Genomic DNA, 21,234 nt, shown 5'->3' on the forward strand with positions numbered 1-21,234 from the left:
TTTTTATTTGATTGAAAGATAATCTAATATTTATGGTCATAACTTAATTTCAAATTATTAGAGGAAGTCTATAACAACATTTTTAACTAGTGTGTTGCCAGTGATGACTTACGGAACGCAGAAGTGCTTGCTAACTATGGGCCTTATGAGGAAGCTCATTTTCGCTTCGTCCCTCCAGTAGGCAATGGAGAGGGTTATGCTCGAAGTTTCGCTGCGACATCAAATCAAAAATCAAGAGATACGTAGGAGTACCAACATAGCCCAGATAGTTGCGAAACTGAAATGGCTGTGGGTAGAGCACATAGCTCGACGGACAAATGGCCGTAGGGGTAGTAAAGTCCTCGAATTTACCAGAAGACGTTGTTGACGAATGTTGGTAGGCCCCCCACAAGATGGACCGATGATCTGGTCAAGATCGCTGGAATACGTTGGATGAGAACAGCGCAGGATCGTCATATAGACCTTTCGGGGAAGCCATTGTCCGGCAGTGGACGTCTCCCGGCTGAAAAGATGAGTTATACCACAACTATTATTCTACAACTCATAGAAGTATGGAGTTGTGCTGCAAAGTAGAAATTAGTTAAACTACAAACAACACAAAATAAACTGATAGGGCTACTATTTCATTATCCCTACTTAACTTCAACTGAAAAAAACTACACTGAAACAAAAATTACGACAATCAGACAATTGAATTATATACACTACATGCTTACTAATTTATAAGGTTAAAAATAAAAAAAATCACCAATCAAACCCTACTTTATTAAGGTTAGCTGCCAATAGACTGAAAGCAGACAATAAGCTCAGATATTATTTAACCTACCGTTGAAAATAACAGAATATGCTAAAATTGATTAGTGAGTGTTCAAAGGCATATAATTAATAATTACGTAATATTTTGTAACATAAGTGAGCGTTTTATGTATTTGTATATCCTTACAGTATAAGTTAATTGTATTGTAATATATTGTATACCTACCAAACAATCTAATCATTGATTGTAATTATTAAATTGTAGTCATGTCATGTAAGTGACAATACGTCTATTTAAACCTAACCTAACTAAAGTAAAGCTAAATACTTTTGTAGTCAACCGTTTTGTACATTTATCGTACAATTCAATTCAAAATTGAAATACCGATATAAATTTGTATTAAAGACGCATTACTTTATCCAATCGCCAGACTGGAACAATTGATTGCCTTCACAAATATTTGGAGCTATTATCAAATTTAATTTACTGCTATTGTATTAACTTTTCACTGAAAACTGGGAAGGTATACAAGACATAAACAACATATATTTTCCAATATTAAGATTTTAATTAGAAAGTTTACGTTTTCTAGAAATTAAGACAATGAACAAGTCAATTTAAACAAGATAAATATTTATTGAGTAAAAGTTGTAATTAACCTATGATATAAGCAACGTTCACATGTTTAACATGCACATGTATAATTATATAGTGCCTTTTGTGAACTTAACAGCCATATTAGCCTTATCTTATCGCAGTATAAGTTAGTACGACTTAATGACTTTAATAATTACCTCGCGACAAGAATTACTGCGAAACTTAGCTCTCGTCTGGGTGCATATATTAGGATTAGCGGATGGCGCGCTAAGCCAAATCGCTGGGATAATAATATGAGCCATCTCCGCTTGACACACGACAAAGCACATCTATCATTGTAACACGGCTAAGATCCCGCACCCCTCGCCCCGCACCCTCCACACTAATACCTTATTACTGCGTGCTCTATCACCGCCTTAACGCTAGTCATCGTATAAAGTACCATATCCATATTGTTAACTGCTAAATCATGTATATTGAGCATTCAATTATTATAGTGTTATCCTTATTACGCTTTACTGGGCTGTTCCGTGCGCGTGCGGGGTTATTACAAAGTCGAGTTTATTCCAGATAAGATTGGGGGCGAGATTTATGTGGGTTCCTCCATTATACCCTCTCTGTGATAGAGCTAAAGCTCACACTTGTCTTCTGTATAATATATCTTTACTAACTGCAAGTACTTTACTTATTTTATTTTTGTTACTGTTGATAGAAACACGTTACACTCCCAAACTTACTACTTGACGACTTCTATTGGGTTTCATATTGCATCAGCTTTAAGACCACGTTACAAAGTATATTGTCACAGTACTTGGAGGGCGCCTCGAGAAATTAGATCATCTTCCCTACTAGCGTCGATTAACGCAGGTTTAACGGGGGAAATATGGAAGAATGTCGACAAAACGTCTACGACAAAAACTTCGTTCGATCTTTTATGTTAAGGATTACGCTATTATCTACTCTGTAAGACATATATGATAATTTTATATCTTTTTTAAAAAAGGTTACATAAACTATATAAAACTTTAATTATAACATGAACACATACACAACAGAAAACAACAATTAAAACAAAAATTATAGCAGAGCAGTGAAAGAATAGCGTGGCAAATTGGTTGAAACAAAAAAATTTAATTATCAATTATTTTGATTTAATAACTGAGAAGTGCCAACCCTGACTCTCTACCGTCACTCACGTACTGTTCACCGGACAGCGCACTCTGCCCTTTCTCGTATTTATCGCGAACATAATCTATATAGAGTCTATTACGTACTTTGACATTGATAAGACATTTACAACTTGCATTTAAAATATACAGTAAAATAGTTTCGATTCATGAATTATTTTGTTTTCAGAAATTGTATTGATGGAAGCCGAAAATTGATGATATTTCAGATTTAAAGTTTAGTATATAAAAGTATATGAACACATCATATTTTAGGCGAGGAAATAATAACATTTACATTATAATGTTAGGTCGAATGTTCGCTAGAATTCGTTAGATACTTACCGGCCTTAAGTTAACTTGTTCTTCGAGCTGTTTACAAAATATGTTCTTCTTTATAAAGTACTGCTTACTTTCACTACAGTATTCGACATCATTCTACAATGGCATTTATTCCTCCAATATTTATTCCATAGAATTCTTTTTGATGTCATTTCTAACACTAACACCGCTAAAAAAAACAATATGACGCTCTGATAGAGATAAAGTGGCGCAAGAAATGCTCCCAGCATTCTTATTTCCGCTCTTTTTAATAAAATAATCAATTTGGTATTGTTATTGTTATTACTATAAGATAATCATAATTTATGATAGTGATCCTTACTTACCGCACTCAGTATCAGAGCGATCAGGTCAATAGTGTGTAAGTAATAGAACAGTACTTTAACAACATTCTAGGTTGTAACCATAAAGAGGCAGCAGAGAAAGTTCAAATAGCGGTAAACACAGTAGTTAAGTGGACTAAATATGGGAGAATTAAACTTAATGAAAGTAAATCTGTTCATGTAAACTTTAGTAATAAGAAACTAGATTACGAGACAGTTTACATTAATAAGAAAATAGTAGCATACAAAAATACAGCTAAATATCTGGGCATGACTCTTGATGCATAGCTCCGCTGGAAGGCTCACGTCAAAAAAAAAAAGAGAACAATTAGAACTTCGTTTTAAAAATATGTACTGGCTTCTAGGAAGACACTCTAAGATGTCAGTACAAAATAAAGTTTTAATGTACAAACAAGTCCTTATGCCTGTAAGGACTTATGGAACCCAGCTGTGGGGCTGCACCAAACAAACAAATATTCAAATCATACAACGCTTCCAGAATAAAGTACTCCATCGGGACCTTAACATTGAGTTTGTTGACAAAGTTATCCAAAAATATGCTGAAGCTCATCAACATAGACTTCACCATCACGTGAAGAACGTCGAGGCAATCCAGCTCCTTGACAACACTGATTTAGTAAGAAGACTAAAACGAACAAAACCTTTTGCGTTAGTGTAGTGCTAGTGAATTAGTGTAATACACTATAAAAATAGTGATATTATAAAAGGCACATGAACAAAGTGACTTCCCCTTAATAGAGACATTAAGAAATGTGTTAATGGGCACATTCTTGTTTTAATCTATAGCACTTTAAGTTAAAGTATAATTACTTATTAGTCTAAGTTAAGGCTAGATTGTAATGCAAGTGGGGCAACATTATAATAACTATATCATTATGTTCCCTAATTGAAAGGAAAGATAATAATACTAGAGCGCCCGAATCACCGCACGCACACATACGCACGATTTAAACAGCCGCTAAGCAATCTTTGTGAAGACTAAACTATTGAGTGATATGCCACACGCCACTGAAACTGGTCTCTGTTCGATTTAAATTAGCTGCACCGCACTGTCTGCGTTGTTAATATTTTGTATGTACCAACCCTAGAGCTACATACAGACGTAGGTGTAAGTTTTAAGAAGACTTCTGAGTTACGTTACTGTTCTATTACTTGTATTGTGACGTTAGTGTGTTATTAGTGACGAGTGTTACTGGTACATAGTAAGAAGTACATTAATACACAAATAAAATTGGAAAAACAAAATTTTATGAACGATGCGGGACTCGAACCCACGACCTCTGTAGTTCTAGTGTATGACTATATCTTAATATATTATATAAATTAAGTGACACGTTGTTTCTCCGCGATGGACTCCTAACTTATGAACGGATTTTAATGGGGATTAAATCATCGAGTGCAGTTTAGTCCAACTTGAGAGATAGCATAGTTTTTATTTCGATTTAAGACCCATAATTATTTTAAATTCCAATATTTGTTTTGCATGGACATATTTTCTATGAGAGAATTTATTGACGCACGGTTTGATAGTTCTGCTGTGAAACAATTTCATTATAACAACAGGAAGCACATTTTACGAAATTATTCTTGATGTAATGAAATATTATTGACAAATCCATAAAAATATCAGTATTTTATTTATTGTGTACAGAACCACGTCTGTCGGGTTAACTAGTATATATATATTGATAGATTCCAAAAAAAAAATCCTATGAATTATTTATCAATATCTCGCAGGTTAGGGTCAGGGTCTTCCTTAAATACTTTTATCCGGTTTCGGAATAGAAAAGTAGATCATCCATGAGAAAAATACGATATGCCCTGCACGTTATATGTAGTTTTGTGTCATCTATTCGCTATTTTTCTTCTATATAAATTGAAAAGTGCCAACTTACATTTTTTTACTTACTAGGTAGATAGGATGAAATGGCATGGAAAATTCTAAACTAAGACGGGTTTGTCCACTAAAAATTATCCTTTTTAGTTATATCTGAATATCCTTTATCCATCCTTCGTTATCTTAATATACCTAACTTTTGAAATTTTACAATAGTCGTCCAATCATAACATGAACAATTATTTCGCCATGATTATAATATCTATTAACATGTTGATTCTGTTCCGAGTTCAATGTATTTGCATGACCTGGATCAGCTCTAATTAAGCTCTTTATCTGTCAACCATGCAGGTACTAAATTATGGGAACATAATAAATATTATTTAATTATGCAAGCTTGTTTAGGTTTTTTTTGGCCACCAAGTGGGACAAACATAATACAGACATAAAGACAATACAATACAATAGACAGTAAATAGAGTGTCTTCCCTATAAACGATGGGCACGACACTCAAATAAACAGAAAGTACTTTATTTTATAGTTTTAAGTTTGTACAAGTATATAAGTAAGTAAGTTCAAGTAAGCATTGTGATATTTTGAGTCGAGCCGAGCCGTTCACAGAGTACTTGATGTTCAACAGTTCGAGTAGCTGAATATTGATTCAAAGTGAAACAGGAATGCACCCGACCAGATATCAGAGAGATACTGAGTACCTGGCCAGACTTACGCCTTGTAGAGCACGACTATGTGAGCCAGCTTGAAGTATCATGATGCTCTAATGATGATCCTTAATTTCTTTGACTACAAAATGGCAAGAAATTCTTCACTGCCAATCGTACGAATTGTTTTAGTGAATCCAAATTATCAAGGCGTTTAGAGCAAGGCTTACTCTCTCAAACTGACCATAAATCATAATGCAGCGGATTAAGATCAGGACTAGATGAAGGCCAGTCTTCAGCTCTGATGAAGTCCGAAACGTTAGTATCCAGTCAAGACTGCGTAGACAGAGCTTTATAACCCGGCGCTGAGTCGTGCTGGAAGGACCATTCATGGTTATTGAAGATGGTGTTGTTAAAGGACTTCACTACCTTCTCAAGAATGGTATCTTGATACACTTGTGCCGATGTTTTGATACCTTTTTCACAAAAGTATGGCTCAGGCACACCTTAATAGCTGTCCTTAGAGCTTTGAGCATAAATACGGTCAATTTTTTTGTTAAAATGTTGCTCAATTCTAAAAAAAATCTCATCCGTAAACAAAATTTTTGACTTTTGTGACCTCCTTTGCGTACCGCTTCAGTAGTTGTTTCGATTTTACCACCCTATTCTTTTTAAATTATCAGTTAAGAAATGGCCTGTACGTCTCTTATAGTCTTTTAAAATACGCGACATGGTTCTAGTTGCTATCGTCATCTCTCGAGATTAAATCTTTTGCTCTCTTACTGCTTTGACCACCTTTTTCGTACGAACACTACGTGGACGGCCAGATCTTTTTCTGTCACAAAAAGAGGGGAAGGCTCATTGTACTTATTAATAGCCCGGTACACAAATATTTTACTAATACAAAGCTTATGGAGAGTTTTAAAAACTATATTCGGCTCCATACCAACTTTGTGTAATGCAATCACAGCGATTCGGTTCTCTTTATCACCATTCCATTCCATTTCAATATCGCAAAATATTGTACAATGCATTTGCGCCAAAATGAGAAACCTCAATGAACTATCATATAAAAATGACAGATTCTAAATTCAAATGTAATATTTTGTTTATTTTTAATTGTAACAGTACTTATGGCCAGACTAAGTATATATGTCTATTCTATTGTACAAATGTTGTATAATTGTAGGAGCAAATTTCTTGTAACGTTACCTGTTAACTTGTAAAATTGACAATTATTATTCCGTACTAGCGGACGCCATCTCAACACATTCATCAACAAGATACACGCAGGCTACCGCCCGCACTCGCCTGTTCTATTGAGTGTTAAAAGCGAGGTCTCTACATTCCCTGGCCGGTCCTCGAGTGGCGGGCTGTGATCCAGGATCCTACTTACGTGTACATCTTGATTAGCTTTCACTGTGTTTATGAGTAATAGCTGTTGTATTAATATATCATAGTCTTGTATGACACATTTTGTAACAGCCACCGTCAAGACGTAAGATATAGTGTTTACGTGACATGACATGGTGATGGCACGGCGCAACACTTACATCGTTCAAGGACTGGAACATCACTGACATGATGTGGAACTGAAATGATTATCTTGTAATAGCGTAGATTCAAAAATATTTAGTTCACGTCTATGATGTCTCACAACTGTAATTATTGTTTCAATGTTAACATCGACTAGTTAGTAAATATTTCGCTATTCTTGGTTTAAACTTATTGTGTGGATTTCAGGGATTCCTTAGCGGTGGGTGGAGACATATTCATGGACTAAATGTGATTTATTTTCAACTTTACTACTAAAAAAATAACAATAATGTGACACGTGTGATATTGCAGGGAAACATGGCGGCAGTGATCACTTTACACCAGGTGACACACACATTTGTCCTCCTCTTACATAAAAAAGAATGAATTTTGTAGACAGATACGGAACAGCGAAGTAAACTTTGACTGTATTAAGTAGTACAGTTTAGCAACGACAGTAACTATTAAGTAAAGTACACTAGAACATTACTTTAGTCAAATTGTTCAATACTAGTTCCTCTGTTATTCATTTCTTTATTACTTATATTCTAGATTCTAGAAAAGATAAAAGACTGCGCTGTCAATATTGAAATATTATAATAATATTATCTGGATTCTACTATCAAATACAATTGTCCCTTTTCACAATTAAAGTTGACTTCATTAATTGTGAAAAGGGAAATAAAACTCAAATTTCAGAATTTCATTCTAAATGAAAAATATTTACTGAATCACCGAGGACTCTCCCCGAGGCTACGAGCGGTTTGATCAATTACCTTGAGGAGTCCGGATGACAGGATTAGCCGCCCACCCTACCACGCATAACAGGAATATCAGGATAGGGTAAAAATAGGATTATCTATACGTACTTTAAAGGTCCATGTTGAAAACTTGACTATTGGAAATATAAATGTGATAATTTCCAATTATAAAAGTGATAATAATCGCTCGTCAAGTCGATTGAAACTTCTGCTGATATAAAACCTACTTAAGCTCACCCGAGCGTGCGGTGAAGTTCTCGTTATAAAGATGGATCCAACGGTCTACGGAACCCAGCTTGCTGTGTTATGAGCACACTTTGCTATAATTTTTACAACCGTAGTAGTTACGTAGGTAGTCTGGGACAGTCTTTGCTCCACTTAATGACAGTTCCTTTGTTTATACATTCTTTGTCGTAAGAACTGTTCACATACTAAAACTATTGTCCATTACCGTGCAATAAAATAAATTTTTACGTACGATGTACAAAAGAATAGAAGTAGTTTTGATATATTATATTATCTTCCTAAAATGTGCACTTTTTATGTAACAGATTTATTCAATTTATGATTAAAACTGCTTCGATACTTTTCAAATTTGACTTTGGCTACTTCTCAATATTAACAGCTTACGAATGGATGGAACACTATCACCAATAGATTAAGTGACAATGCAAAAATGTTCTAGTAAACTTACTTTAGTAAAAATAATAAATTGATAATACTTTGTAATAAAATAATTTGTACTGCATTAAACAAACTCAGCGTCAACTTCTAAATGTCAAACATTTATATTTTTATCTTTTTACCTGCCTTTATGGTACATTAAATGAATAAAATAAAACAAAACATCAGTTACATTCGAGAACCTTGTCACATTAACAATATCAATACCATACACAAGAACAGCCAAACTCGAGCGTGGGACTCGTATTGTGTGAATGTAGACATAATTAAAAATAGCGCGGCACCATTTGTTACAAATATATTTTGTTGGCTTTACATAAGTCAATATTATATTATTTACATCAGGTAGGTTCGTCCCTGTCGATGGTTACGAAACGTAACATTGAGGCTTTTTAAGGAAATCAGAATATGTTTTTGCTTTATGCTCTCTCTTTGTAACTGTTGTGATAATAATTAGTTATTTATAAACACATGCAAGAGCGATCAACACTGTCGATATTATATTCTGAACACTACAATGTGACACAATCAACAGGTAACCATAATAATGTCATGTATTTCCTGAACGGCGTCCTAAGTCATAACGTATCTACGGTAATAGTACGTGCACGTTAAGTGGGCACGTACGATATTGCATGCTCACATCACGGACGTTATAATACAACTAACTACAATATGCATTATAACTATAATGCCTTAATGCATATTAATATTACCTTATCATTTGATTCTCGTTGTAAGTAATGATAATAGCTAAATCATTAAGTTGTTATGGATACATTTAATGTTTCAAAAGACTTATTTAAATTGCTTTTGCAATTATATTTAGTGGTAGTGTATAATATACATATTCATAATATACATATAATATACATATTAATATAGGAATTCGTACATTACTATACTATGAAAGTAACAAGCACGGAAAAAAACATAACACTGCAGTATAAAGGCATAAAAGGCATTTATTTTATCAAAATTGATTCCTTTAGGATTCTTTTTGATATCATTTCTAATATACTAGATACTACTACCGCTTCGGAAACTATAAGGAGTAGTCGATTAAGAACGTATCACAAATGGGCGTCATCATTTGCCTGACTTGATCCTAGTACGGCCATTGTTTCATACGATGTATTTATAAGTATATTTTAATAACTATAGTCTACCAAGCTAACATAATAATAATATTGACACTTTTACACAAATTAACTTGCTCCAAACAAGGTATAAGCCTGTGTTACGATATGTTTAATAAACTTGATAAACTTTGTAAAACAACTGTTTTTAAACTCGGAAACAAATATCCATATTGATCATATCATTGTTTGTACCTACTGGGATTCGAGCCCGGGACCTCTATCTCAGTAGGCAGGCTCACTGAGTCATAGTTACGGCACGAGTTCGGTGTCAACTGATAAAGTAGAAGTACCAAGAGTTACCAATTATTATGGCGATAGAACTTTGAAAAAGTGCTAATCATATTTAGTCAATAGATTGCCTATGGACATCCACCTCGAGCCAAATAAATCTAGGTTCATAACTAAGTAAAAATAAATACTTCTTAAGCACTCTTCCTCAACCATTGTAAATATTGTTATTCTTGTATTTCAAATATTTATTTAATTCCATACAAATTTAATATTTATATTTAAAGACTCGTTCCTGCAATCAAACTGTCAGAACAGTTTTGTAGGATTTTTATATTATCATTTGAATGTTACAATTTAATAAATAAATAACCACCGGGATTTAAACAAATCATACAAATAAAGGATCTGATTTTTTTGTATAGTTGTGTGTTTGTTTTAAGTATATAAAATTTTAACGTCTTAATTGATTTTGAATTTTTTTTTGCGTATACTTTATTATAATGAAAATATTTGTACGAAAATTGTATGTTTGTAACCAATTGCATCACACATTTCCAGTTTAAGGCCTTATTGGGCGTGCGTTTTAAAAATTATTGATGAAAGGTAAATTATCAAAATTCATTCATTTTAGGAATCGAAAAGAAGCGAGGGCGGGTCTAGTTTTGAAAGATGTCATTGTTGTACAACAAGTTACAATTACAATTGGAGTGGTATGATCATTGAGCCTCTTTAGTTGTGCTTATTTATTGTAATGAGCTCTGTATGTGGTGAGCGACGTCCATAATCCAATTCTAAATTCCACGACTGTGACCTCAAACCTGCCTACAATAATCTTCTCTCAAATCACCGCGACCCTTTGAATTTCGCAAATCCGCCATTAATCGTTGGCTTGGTTGGTATTTCCTCGCTTAAAGTAGTTTGCCGAGCCTTGGCAGAAACTACTTCCTCGAGAATTATTCTTAATCTCTTATCTTTTCTTTGACCCATAAGGTAAGGCTGAGATGTTATTGATTTTTATTTTGATTTGATTTGTATTTTTTAATGAATTCACAAAACAATGCAGAACGACAACCTCGATTACTAAACGGATACATCGATGGGGTATTCAATAAACTATATAATTTAGTGTAATCTGTGCTTACATTTTTTTTTAAAGGAACATAAAGAATATTTAGAGGGTACTTTACAAATGGTCCACCATATTCTAACATATATTACACGGTTGCACTTGCCCGTTGCTGAGCCGGATTTAAACGTGGAAGAACATCCACCACAGATCACTCTGGTTGGGCTCGCCCAATAATGGTAGTGAGTGAATAAATAGTTAAAAATGTTAAAAAAGTTATAGTAGCAACCCCTCAACTGTTACAACAAGATTAAGATTTTTTAGTTCTGTAAACCAAAGCTAAAACGTAGCTTCACTATTGCGATGCATAGATGAAAGTAGACCATCACCTCCAACCTCTAAGAAGATCAAATTGAATGTTCAGCCGGAAAGATCAAGTGCTCTCCTTTTTATGATAGTAATGATTCTTTTCCAGGGGTGGTAATGATTGAAAATCTCTATGATGGAGCTATTGTTACTGGTAAACATATTGTGCAGAACAAAAAAACTGAGTTTTGAATGCCTGACAAACGGCGAGGCAGACTAGCACAAATTGTTTCGTTCCACCAAGATAATGCCGCAGCTCACAGGTCACCGTTAAAATGACAGCAATTCAAGATGCTGGCTTCGAAATACTTGAACTTCCTCTATATCCACCTAACCTAGCCCCCAGTTGTTCCTAACTATTTCCAAGAAACCGTCACTACTGTACAGAAATTACCAGATGTGCATGATGCAGAGTTTTTTACGAAAGGAATTTAAGGTTTTTAAAAATATATTCTAAGTGTAGCTAAAAGGCGACTATATAAATAAAATTTAATTGGCAGCTTTTAGTTCAGCGGCCACATGTTCAGGAACCTGGTATTCCTAAGTGTAACGTAACACTCATCTACTCAAGCTTTTTCTGTCAGGAATATAAAATTGGTGGTACTTAAGATCAACAAGACGTTATAAACTGAGGAATCCTTCAAGTGGCAAAGTAATTGATGATAATTAACACTTCGCGTTATCCTCATCTTCCTCTCAAAAGTAATTCCACTTAAGAGATTAAAATTATATTCCAAGTTCCAAAAGAAACTTAATTGGACGCAACCGAGAGGGATTCGTTTCATCATAACTTAAGTAGCAGAAAAGTGCTCATTTAATGAGTTTGGTTTAACCTGATAGCGGGAGTTATTTGGACTTGGACTAATCATTCAATGGATCAATAAGATAAGAGCGTCCTCAGACCTAATGGTAATACAGTTATTTAACGAATGTTTTTGAAATCTTCAATCTTTGTGCACGTTCAGGACTTTTAAGTCAGTGTTAAAGGGTTTTCAACGTGAATTTGGTATAATATATATTTTTTTAATTTACATTCCCAATTTGTCTGTGACTGTTTTATGGCCAGCACTACCTCATTAAAAATATATGTACTGTTATAAAACTCAGTCAAAGTAAATTGTAACACTACATTATCATAAATAGCTTGCATTATAATTAACATATTATATTACACCGCAACTATACCTTAGGCAACATTGAAAATGAACAATTACGAAAAGTATACGATTTAAATACATTTTTAGTTGTAATAAATGAGCTTAATAAAATATGTACGTGAATGATTAATAGCCCATTTCCAAATAAATCAGGGATGTCACACTATGGTACGTCTCTGGTGTTCGGTGAGCATTGCACGCCGAGGCCGCTCAGTACTCTCTCGAGATTTAATTAAACACTTCATACAATGGTCGCTCTAAAAGCATTTAATTTTGGTTCTTTGTCTCCGCCGTCAGCCGTCTCTTCATCTCTAACTGTATTTACAATGTCTCTCAAACTTGGTATATTATTTTCTTCTATCTGATATAAAATGTTTTGTGCGGATTAGTTTTCAAGACTTACTCCTAAGTATAATAACATGACAAGCAAGATATATTTATAAGAGACTTTGTATGGTGTTACAGAGAGCGGTTGGTATTTCAAATGATTGGTGTCGATTCTCTATTCATCGTCAAGCAAAAAATGCGAAGGCAATATAGAACAATTTTTTCAAAATTTGATTAATTTTCATAAAGTGATATATCCTATAATTGGTGGTTGGTCTTAGAATGTTATTTCAATTCATTCATTTATTATATTTCATACATACTAGCAGTATATCCTTGGTTTTGCCAAATATTATATGTATCCTATAATACTTTAACTGATAATGATTTTTTTTTGTAATTTCCTTCACTTCTTGGCATACGAGTATATCAAAAAAAAATTTCGTACAAAGATTTATGGACGATACGGGATTCAACCGACATTATATCGGCTAGCCTATCGTTAAAACTCATGTAGTGAAACCGCTGTGTTATCAGCGCCAGAAACGTTCACTCTGAGAGCGCATGTTCAAATCCCGTACCATCCGTTCATTTTGGACTTAATAAGTCTGTGTATCCATTAAGCTGGGCTCAGCTAGAAATAATACGAGAAGAGGACGCAAATTGTAGAAATTCAGTCAATTGTGTAGAGTTTTTCTGCTCCACTATCTGGAGAATAGTCAGCCAGCTGTCGACTCTCTGTTCCGCCTCATTGGTCCGTCAGAGTGACCGTACCCGTTATCTTGCAGGTGCGTGTGACGTGGCAGGTGGCGCGGGCTCAGTCAACTCGCTGCCGGCGGCGGGGGCCGCGGGGGGCGTGCGACTAGCGCCCTCCTTCGACGCGGCTACTCCACGGAACGTGACGGCGCTAGTGGGCAAGTCCGCCTACCTGAGCTGCCGCGTGCGGAACCTAGGCAATAGAACGGTCAGTGTCCATATTATACCATACGAATTATAATCCTTAACTTTGTAAACATTTGTCGTCATAAAGCACTCAAAATTACCTACTTTGGTGATAAATACTACATTTGCTTTTAGGGACTCAGTAAAACAACATGAATTTATATCTATAGATGGTTAACACATTCATTCGAGACTGTTTAAAGTTTGAATTGATTATAAATACTTTTATAATATATAATATTATAATACTTACCTTCAGATACTAGTGGTATATACAGACATACTCATAACATTACTAAATTCTTAGTGAATGCAACATGTAAAATTCGTTGTCGAAATAGACCAACTATTTCGACAACGAATTTTTAATTAGCAATTGTGAACACTGAAAGCGGTGCTCAACAACATCCTATAACGATGACTGTCATCAGAAGAAAGTCTGGTAAGAAGACTGGATATCGCGATGACGAACCTAATAAGTGAAAGTTATTCCTAACCCTTTAATATATTTTTTTTGATTAGACCAATCACACAAAATATTTTGCAGAGAATTTCATCCATGAGTTTCGACTTGAATAATATTAACCAGAGATAGAAACAACATGTGGATGTGTAACGATGTGAGTTTACACCACTGTGTAAACAGGGTACTGACTAAAATTTTAAATGAAATTTGAAACTTAGTGCAGGACGTTTTTGAGACCAAGGATAATATGCTCATTTTAAGGTTTCTGTCAATTTTAAACTATTCCTCATTCTTTACAATAATAAAATAACACTGTAATGTATTATTTAAGGCTAAACAAAATACACTTTATTAATCTATAAGGCTTAATAATTTCTTCATCATACACGAACTATAAAGTTATGCACTGGTATATATGATAGATTTTTTTTTTCAAATTATTTAATAATGTAACGATGCACAATTGGTAAAAAAATTTTACTTCTCGCAAATACTGTAGCAACAATCTGTTGTGGAGTTTTCGCTCTTATGGGTATTAACTACATTACAATAAGGTGTATCTGTAATAGATTATAATTAGATCGTTATACTTACTATCTCTATCTATGTTATATTTAACCTAGTCTTGCAATAAATACTGAAACAAAGAAAAAAGTTTTCTACTGCAAATAATATTTATTACTTTTACAGTCTGTTAGTTTAATACATAAATACAAAACAATTTAAAATATAAAAAGCTTATTCGAATTTATTTCGTGGTCCCCATTAGCTGCAATACAGTCCTTTAAACATAGAGGTCAGTTATCAATAGAAGTACGCACTCTTTCCATCGGAAAATTCTTCACTGCCAATCGTACGGATTGTTTTAGGGACTCCAAAATATCATGGCGTTCGGAAAAAGCCGTACATTCTAACACTCACCTACTCATAAATCATAATCCAGCGGATTAAGATCGGAAAGACGACGGTCAGTCTTCAGCTCTGATGAAGTCCGAAATGTTTCTTTCCAACCAAGTAGTGCGAGCTTTATGATCCGGTGCCGAGGTTTGCTTGATTATCAGTTAAGAAATGACCAGTATGACCCCTTACATACGGCTGCAGGTCCTATGTCATCTTTTTAAATACGCGACATGGTTTTAGGTATTATCTTTATCTCCCGAGATAAAATCTTATGCTTTCGGACAGGATTTCTACGTAGTAAAAACCTTACTCTGTATACATATTAAGTAAACTATAATACTTTTTAAATTTTAATCAGTCTTACGTGGAATCTCTAAGGAAATGCTCTTTCAATTTAATCTTAATGACTCTCTCACAGTCTTTTTAATCCTCTTTTAACCATTCGATACTGTTGTAAAGTTTAGGTACCACATAATTAAATCTTTTTCCGCAGTAGTGTTTGTATAATTATATCTTTTCCTTATATTAAATGATCCCTCAGTTAAATAGGGTTTTTAAATCTATAAGAATAATAATTTTCCTTTGTTATTATATTAAAATGGTAGAATTTTTAAATCTTTAAGTTTATTATTTTCATAATTTTCTTTGAATTTCTATTTCCCTTGCTTCCAAATATTAGTTTAGTAGTCAAATTTTTGTAATCTCCTTTATGTAAGTCCTCAACTTTTTCAAGTAAATATTAAGACTATAGCTAGACTGAATCAGCTATTGCATAGTATACTACCAGTTTTGTGTGTTTGCTCAGCACGGGCTTGAGATGCTAGAACTGCCCTAGCACCGATCGCAGGTTATTGCATACCGCGGCCAGATGTATTTTGAAATTGAAGTTACAATCAATTTTATCTCTGCGCAGGCAGCACTTTACCTATATCTTCATATTGCCATGCAATATAATATAATAAGACCATGGTCTTAGCCGCCTTTTTTTTATTAATAATAATGCTATTATCGTGTCTGTTAAGCTGACGCTAACCGGCAAATTTTTGTGTAAACAATACTTCTTCTAGAAAATAGAAATTATTTTACACTGAAGTGAACATAGTTAGCTCTATTAAGGTCTTTTAGTAACCCACAGCACGAGAGGAAAATTGAAGCTCATTACAGCTTTGTTTTTAGAGATGGTTCTCTTGCAGTCCAACTGTTCGTGTGATTGTTAAGAGGTTCTTCTCAGGAAGGGTCAGAGATGTCAACGTGAAATTTATCTCATATCATAAAATTATTGTTTTGAAATCAATAAAATCGTCTTATATTAAAATAAACCAAGCCAAGTATTTTGTATTAGAGGGAACAGATCGGCAAATGGCTCACCTCTTAAATATAATTTACAATTCATATATTTTTAATTATACTAAGATTTTGTCTATAACTTATTGCACATCAAAAATTAACGACCCATTCGATGATATTATGTGTCTTAGATTTCAGAGGAATGGGCGCATGCAACTCAGTGCGCTTTTTTTAAATAAAATTGACGGAGGGTGGCTCGATCCCAAAGGTTAAGAAGTCAAATTTATTTAGGTCCTCTGCTATACCAGAGGTAAGCAGATGCATTACTGTGTTATTAAAATTTTAAAACTTTTTATAATTATCTTACCTTTGTCATTACAGGGATATACATTACATACACATTACATGACAGGGAGAAGTAATCTTAAGCTTGGAGTAACACTGCGTTTATTAATAATACAGCTAAAGTAAGAGAATGCTCTAAGTTTGAAGATTGTGTTGTGTCATTTCAAAAATACTGCGGCCGAATAATGATTCCAAAAAGTAGCTATTGCGGACCCTAACGGTCACAATGCCAAATTATTAACTAGGCCCTTGTTTAAACCATTACCTTACCATTATTAATAACTGGTACTCTATCAGGTATCCTAAGGATTAGGAGTTGATATTTGATCCTATAACTCAGGCCAGGGGCAATGGGGATTGGGCTGTAGTTGGACGGATCGGAACTCACACTTTTGTTTTGGAAATTGGTTTCACTATAGCCGTCTTCCATAACACCGAATCTACGGCTTATACGATGGACTCTCAGAGAAAGTGGACAAGGACCGGTAGCAGATCTAGAGTACGTATCTGTAACACTTTCAGGGGAATACCATTAAGAATTATAGCTTACGGATTTTTGCTCCAATATATATTATGAATTATATTTTACAGCGTAGAATAAACAATAGTGAGGTATCTTGGTCATCCAGAGATAAGTAAGATGCAAAAAGAGAGCCCAGCAGATCAGCTTTCTCTTTCGCATCGAGGGCCTAGTGTTCACTGTGTCTTAACTCTTTTGATGGACTTTTGATGTATGATTATATCGGTGTTTTTATTTACTGGTGTTCAAATGTGTAGACACCGCTTCTTTGACCCATCCTGATATTTCTTGTGTGTGCTAGGCCATATTGCAGGCGCCATTGAACCATGGTTGACACCTCTCTTCGATAGACAACAAATGGAATGAAAGTTCCTCCAGTAAGTATGTATAGCATCGATATTTAGATACTCCGGCAAAAAATAAGTGTGCCTCCACGGGTAGGTTGTAAAACAGTACCGTATCTCATACCAACCTGCCGATCTATAGTAATATACGTGGCGGGGACATAGAAAACGGGACAATGTTAAGCGGGTTGGGCAGTGCTCCGGATCAGGCAGTATTCCCATCACCACAAGACATTGTTCACGGAAATCAGATAGGTTTCAACCAAACACCGAACGACACACAGGATCTAGTCAATATTACGCTTCGGTTTTAAGTGGGAGAGTTGCACTTCCCTGGGCGTTCCAGTTGGTTGTGTCGTAGAGGATTTTCAGGATGCTACGAAAAGATATATTTCATTTTAGTATGAAAAAGAGGGTCTAAAACATTATTAAGGGACTTTATCTACAACAAATTAAACCTCATACAATGCATATTAATTGAAATTAATGAAACTTAAATGCACTTATGACTAGAACACATTGACATAATATTATGAAAGTATAAATTCCCAGTCAGCAACCGCGCCGCAGTTTCATAAACCAACAACGCAATAACCGAATGCCATGAACAATAATAGGTGACCCATTTTCAACAAAAAATTGGCATACGCCTATTACTTTGAACAAAAGTTTGGCAAACGTGGATTAAGTTCAGTAGTCACAGCCTTTATTGGAATATTAAGTTTATTTAACGACGTTATAAATGAAGACAGATCTTTTAAGAAAATTGATGCTTATTTTCTTTATAAGCATCGCATCAGATCTTATTCTAAATGCAGCTTTAAAATTACAGTACTATATATAAGTAATTTACATTTTTGAATTGAAAACTTTTTTAGCTGACCACTTTTGCTGGGATGGGTGTAAAATGTTAAACTCGCGTCAGGACAGGTGACTTGATTGATAATTCGTAAGACAATCGGTGAAGCTATGGATGAAAGTTGATTTTCCTGAGAGATAAACTTTTTAATGTAAAATAATTGTAATAGTTCTGAAATTCTAAACTTTTTAAGTAATATAAATTGTCATTTTTGTGTACGATAGCGCAATAAATGAATATTGTATTTATTCACATAAATGCTAGTACTTTCATACTGATAAATAAAGCAATTTGTGCGTAATTATTCCCTAACCATTCCAAAATTTTCATAAATGCACAAAGTTAATGTTCAAGTTTTCACTTATGCCGGCAGTCCCGGAGTGCAACCGACTATTTTTATGTGAAATAGTAAGACAAGTGAATGAATGGATCACGTGATGGTAAGTGATTTACGCCGCCTCTTTCAACACCAAAAAAGTCACAACAAGAGTAGTGCCGACCAAGGGGTCGGCACTACTCTTTTTAAAAAATGTACCCGCTTAAGAAAGCGGGTAAATTTTTTAATGATCATCAAGCTGGGAACAACGCAACTGATTCTGAATTTTTTTTTAAAGTATGTGCTTATATGACTACCATTTTTTAACAAAAGGGCGATTGTTGGGAGATTATAGATTTAATAAATGAATAAATTATGAATCTTTTGTTATATTATTCCTTTCATACCATCCGCGAATGTGCTCAGAAGTTAGTGAACTCCCACTGATTATATTCGTATGTGTACAAAAAGGCAGAACCAATACAATACGCACAATATACAAAACAAGGTCTTTATTTCCTCCACACAGGTTTAACGTATATATATATATAGAGAGTTACACTATATTGTATCTTTTGCCATACAAAATGTATTTTATCACAAGTACATTTTATCCTCGCTTACTACGATAATTGAATCATTGAGTTTTATTTATATATATAATAGTTAGGAAAATATTTACATAAAAGGCTATTTACAAGTTTTCACAGATATTTACTAGCTAATTACAAAATAAATGATTTTTTTATTAATATAAACAAATCGAAGATAGGAAAGAGTTGATATACATAAACACTCGTCAACTAAAATAAAAATAAAAGCAGCTTTATATTTATTAGAATTGAGTTTTATCCTATCGGGTAATAGATTATAAAAGATTGGTAAACAATTGGCCTTGAGTGTTATTTTATGTGTCTGTTTGTATGCACTGCCCAACCTAAAGTGCATAAAGGATAAATTAGTAGCAGTTTTTACAAATACAGATATAGCACAAATACGATTAATACAACGAAATGTTAAAATTTCATTGCTTTAAAATATAGGAATTATTAGTTTAAATATTGTTCTGGCTGATCTTTTTTGGACTTTAAATATATCTTAGGTATAGAATGAGTTTATTTTATTTTATTTTTATTTTATTTTACATTTTTTGGAAAACTTACAGCTAGGTTAAAAAATATAAGTTACATACATAATTACAGAAGGACAATTAAAAGTTTTCACAGATAGAAATCGATATATGATGTAAGAGTTAAGTGGACAACAAATACGAAAATTATATAAAATGATAAAGAGACAAAAATAAATTAACAAAATAACTCAAATTTACAATTACACCTGATTGAAAAAGTTCTCGGTGAGGAGCTGTTTTACCTGCCTAATTGGAGTGGTGAACAAATCCAGGTCTAATATCTTAGACAAGTCGTTGAAAGACCGACCAGCCCACAGTAGATAACTATTTTGTCTATAATTAGTTCTAGCTCCGGGAACATGCAGGCAGCATGGTCTCCGGAGTGAAGCAAACGGAACCTGAAGACCAATGCGCGCGAGCAGTTCAGGACAGTCGACCGAACCCCTCGCTATATTCATTAAGTAAATGAGATCGGCTATACGTCTCCTCTCTTCCAATGGCAGAATATGGAATTTTTGACAGCGCTGATTGTAGTTCGGAAGATATGCTTTTATTTTAAATTAAAGATGACGCAGAAACCGTTTTTGTAACGCTTCAATACGTCTATTGTATATATTGTAGACGGGGTTCCACACTTGTGAGGCGTATTCTAAGTGACTTCTAACATATGCACAGTATAATATTTTTATGGCTTTAATGGATTTAAATTCTGAAGACATACGTAAGATAATACCTAAGGATTTCGATGCCTTACATATGATCGAGTTAATGTGATCGTCAAAAATTAATTTATTATCACATACAATTCCTAGGTCGCGAATCGAGTGAACTCTTTTTAGAAACGAATATTTTATTCTATAATTGAATGTGATGGGAGTAGATTTTCTAGTATATGAAGTTATATAACATTTATTAACATTTAAATCTCTTTTATTTTCTAAGCAATAATTTTCAAATCTATCGAGATCATCCTGAAGGTGTTGTGCACATTCAAGTGATCTGATAGGAGATAGTATCTTCATATCGTCAGCATATAATAATATTTTTGAATTAAGAAAGCATGAAGAAATATCGTTTATAAATATATTAAAAAGAAGGGGACCTAGAAGTGATCCTTGAGGAACTCCTGATGGGATCAGGATTGTTGACG

At 34.0% G+C, this 21,234-nt stretch overlaps 1 protein-coding gene across 2 annotated transcripts in view; it reads left to right on the plus strand.

The window, feature by feature from the left end:
- Nucleotides 1-21,234, plus strand: part of LOC126976330 (zwei Ig domain protein zig-8-like) — a 446,719-nt gene that overhangs the window by 152,639 nt on the left and 272,846 nt on the right. For both annotated transcript variants that reach the window (XM_050824622.1, XM_050824623.1), the window contains exon 3: nt 13,762-13,937. In XM_050824622.1, the coding sequence (XP_050680579.1) occupies nt 13,762-13,937 (176 nt within the window). The remainder of the gene's footprint in view (nt 1-13,761; nt 13,938-21,234) is intronic.

Source organism: Leptidea sinapis, chromosome 40 (assembly GCF_905404315.1).
Source record: "Leptidea sinapis chromosome 40, ilLepSina1.1, whole genome shotgun sequence".
Classification (NCBI taxonomy): domain Eukaryota; kingdom Metazoa; phylum Arthropoda; class Insecta; order Lepidoptera; family Pieridae; genus Leptidea; species Leptidea sinapis.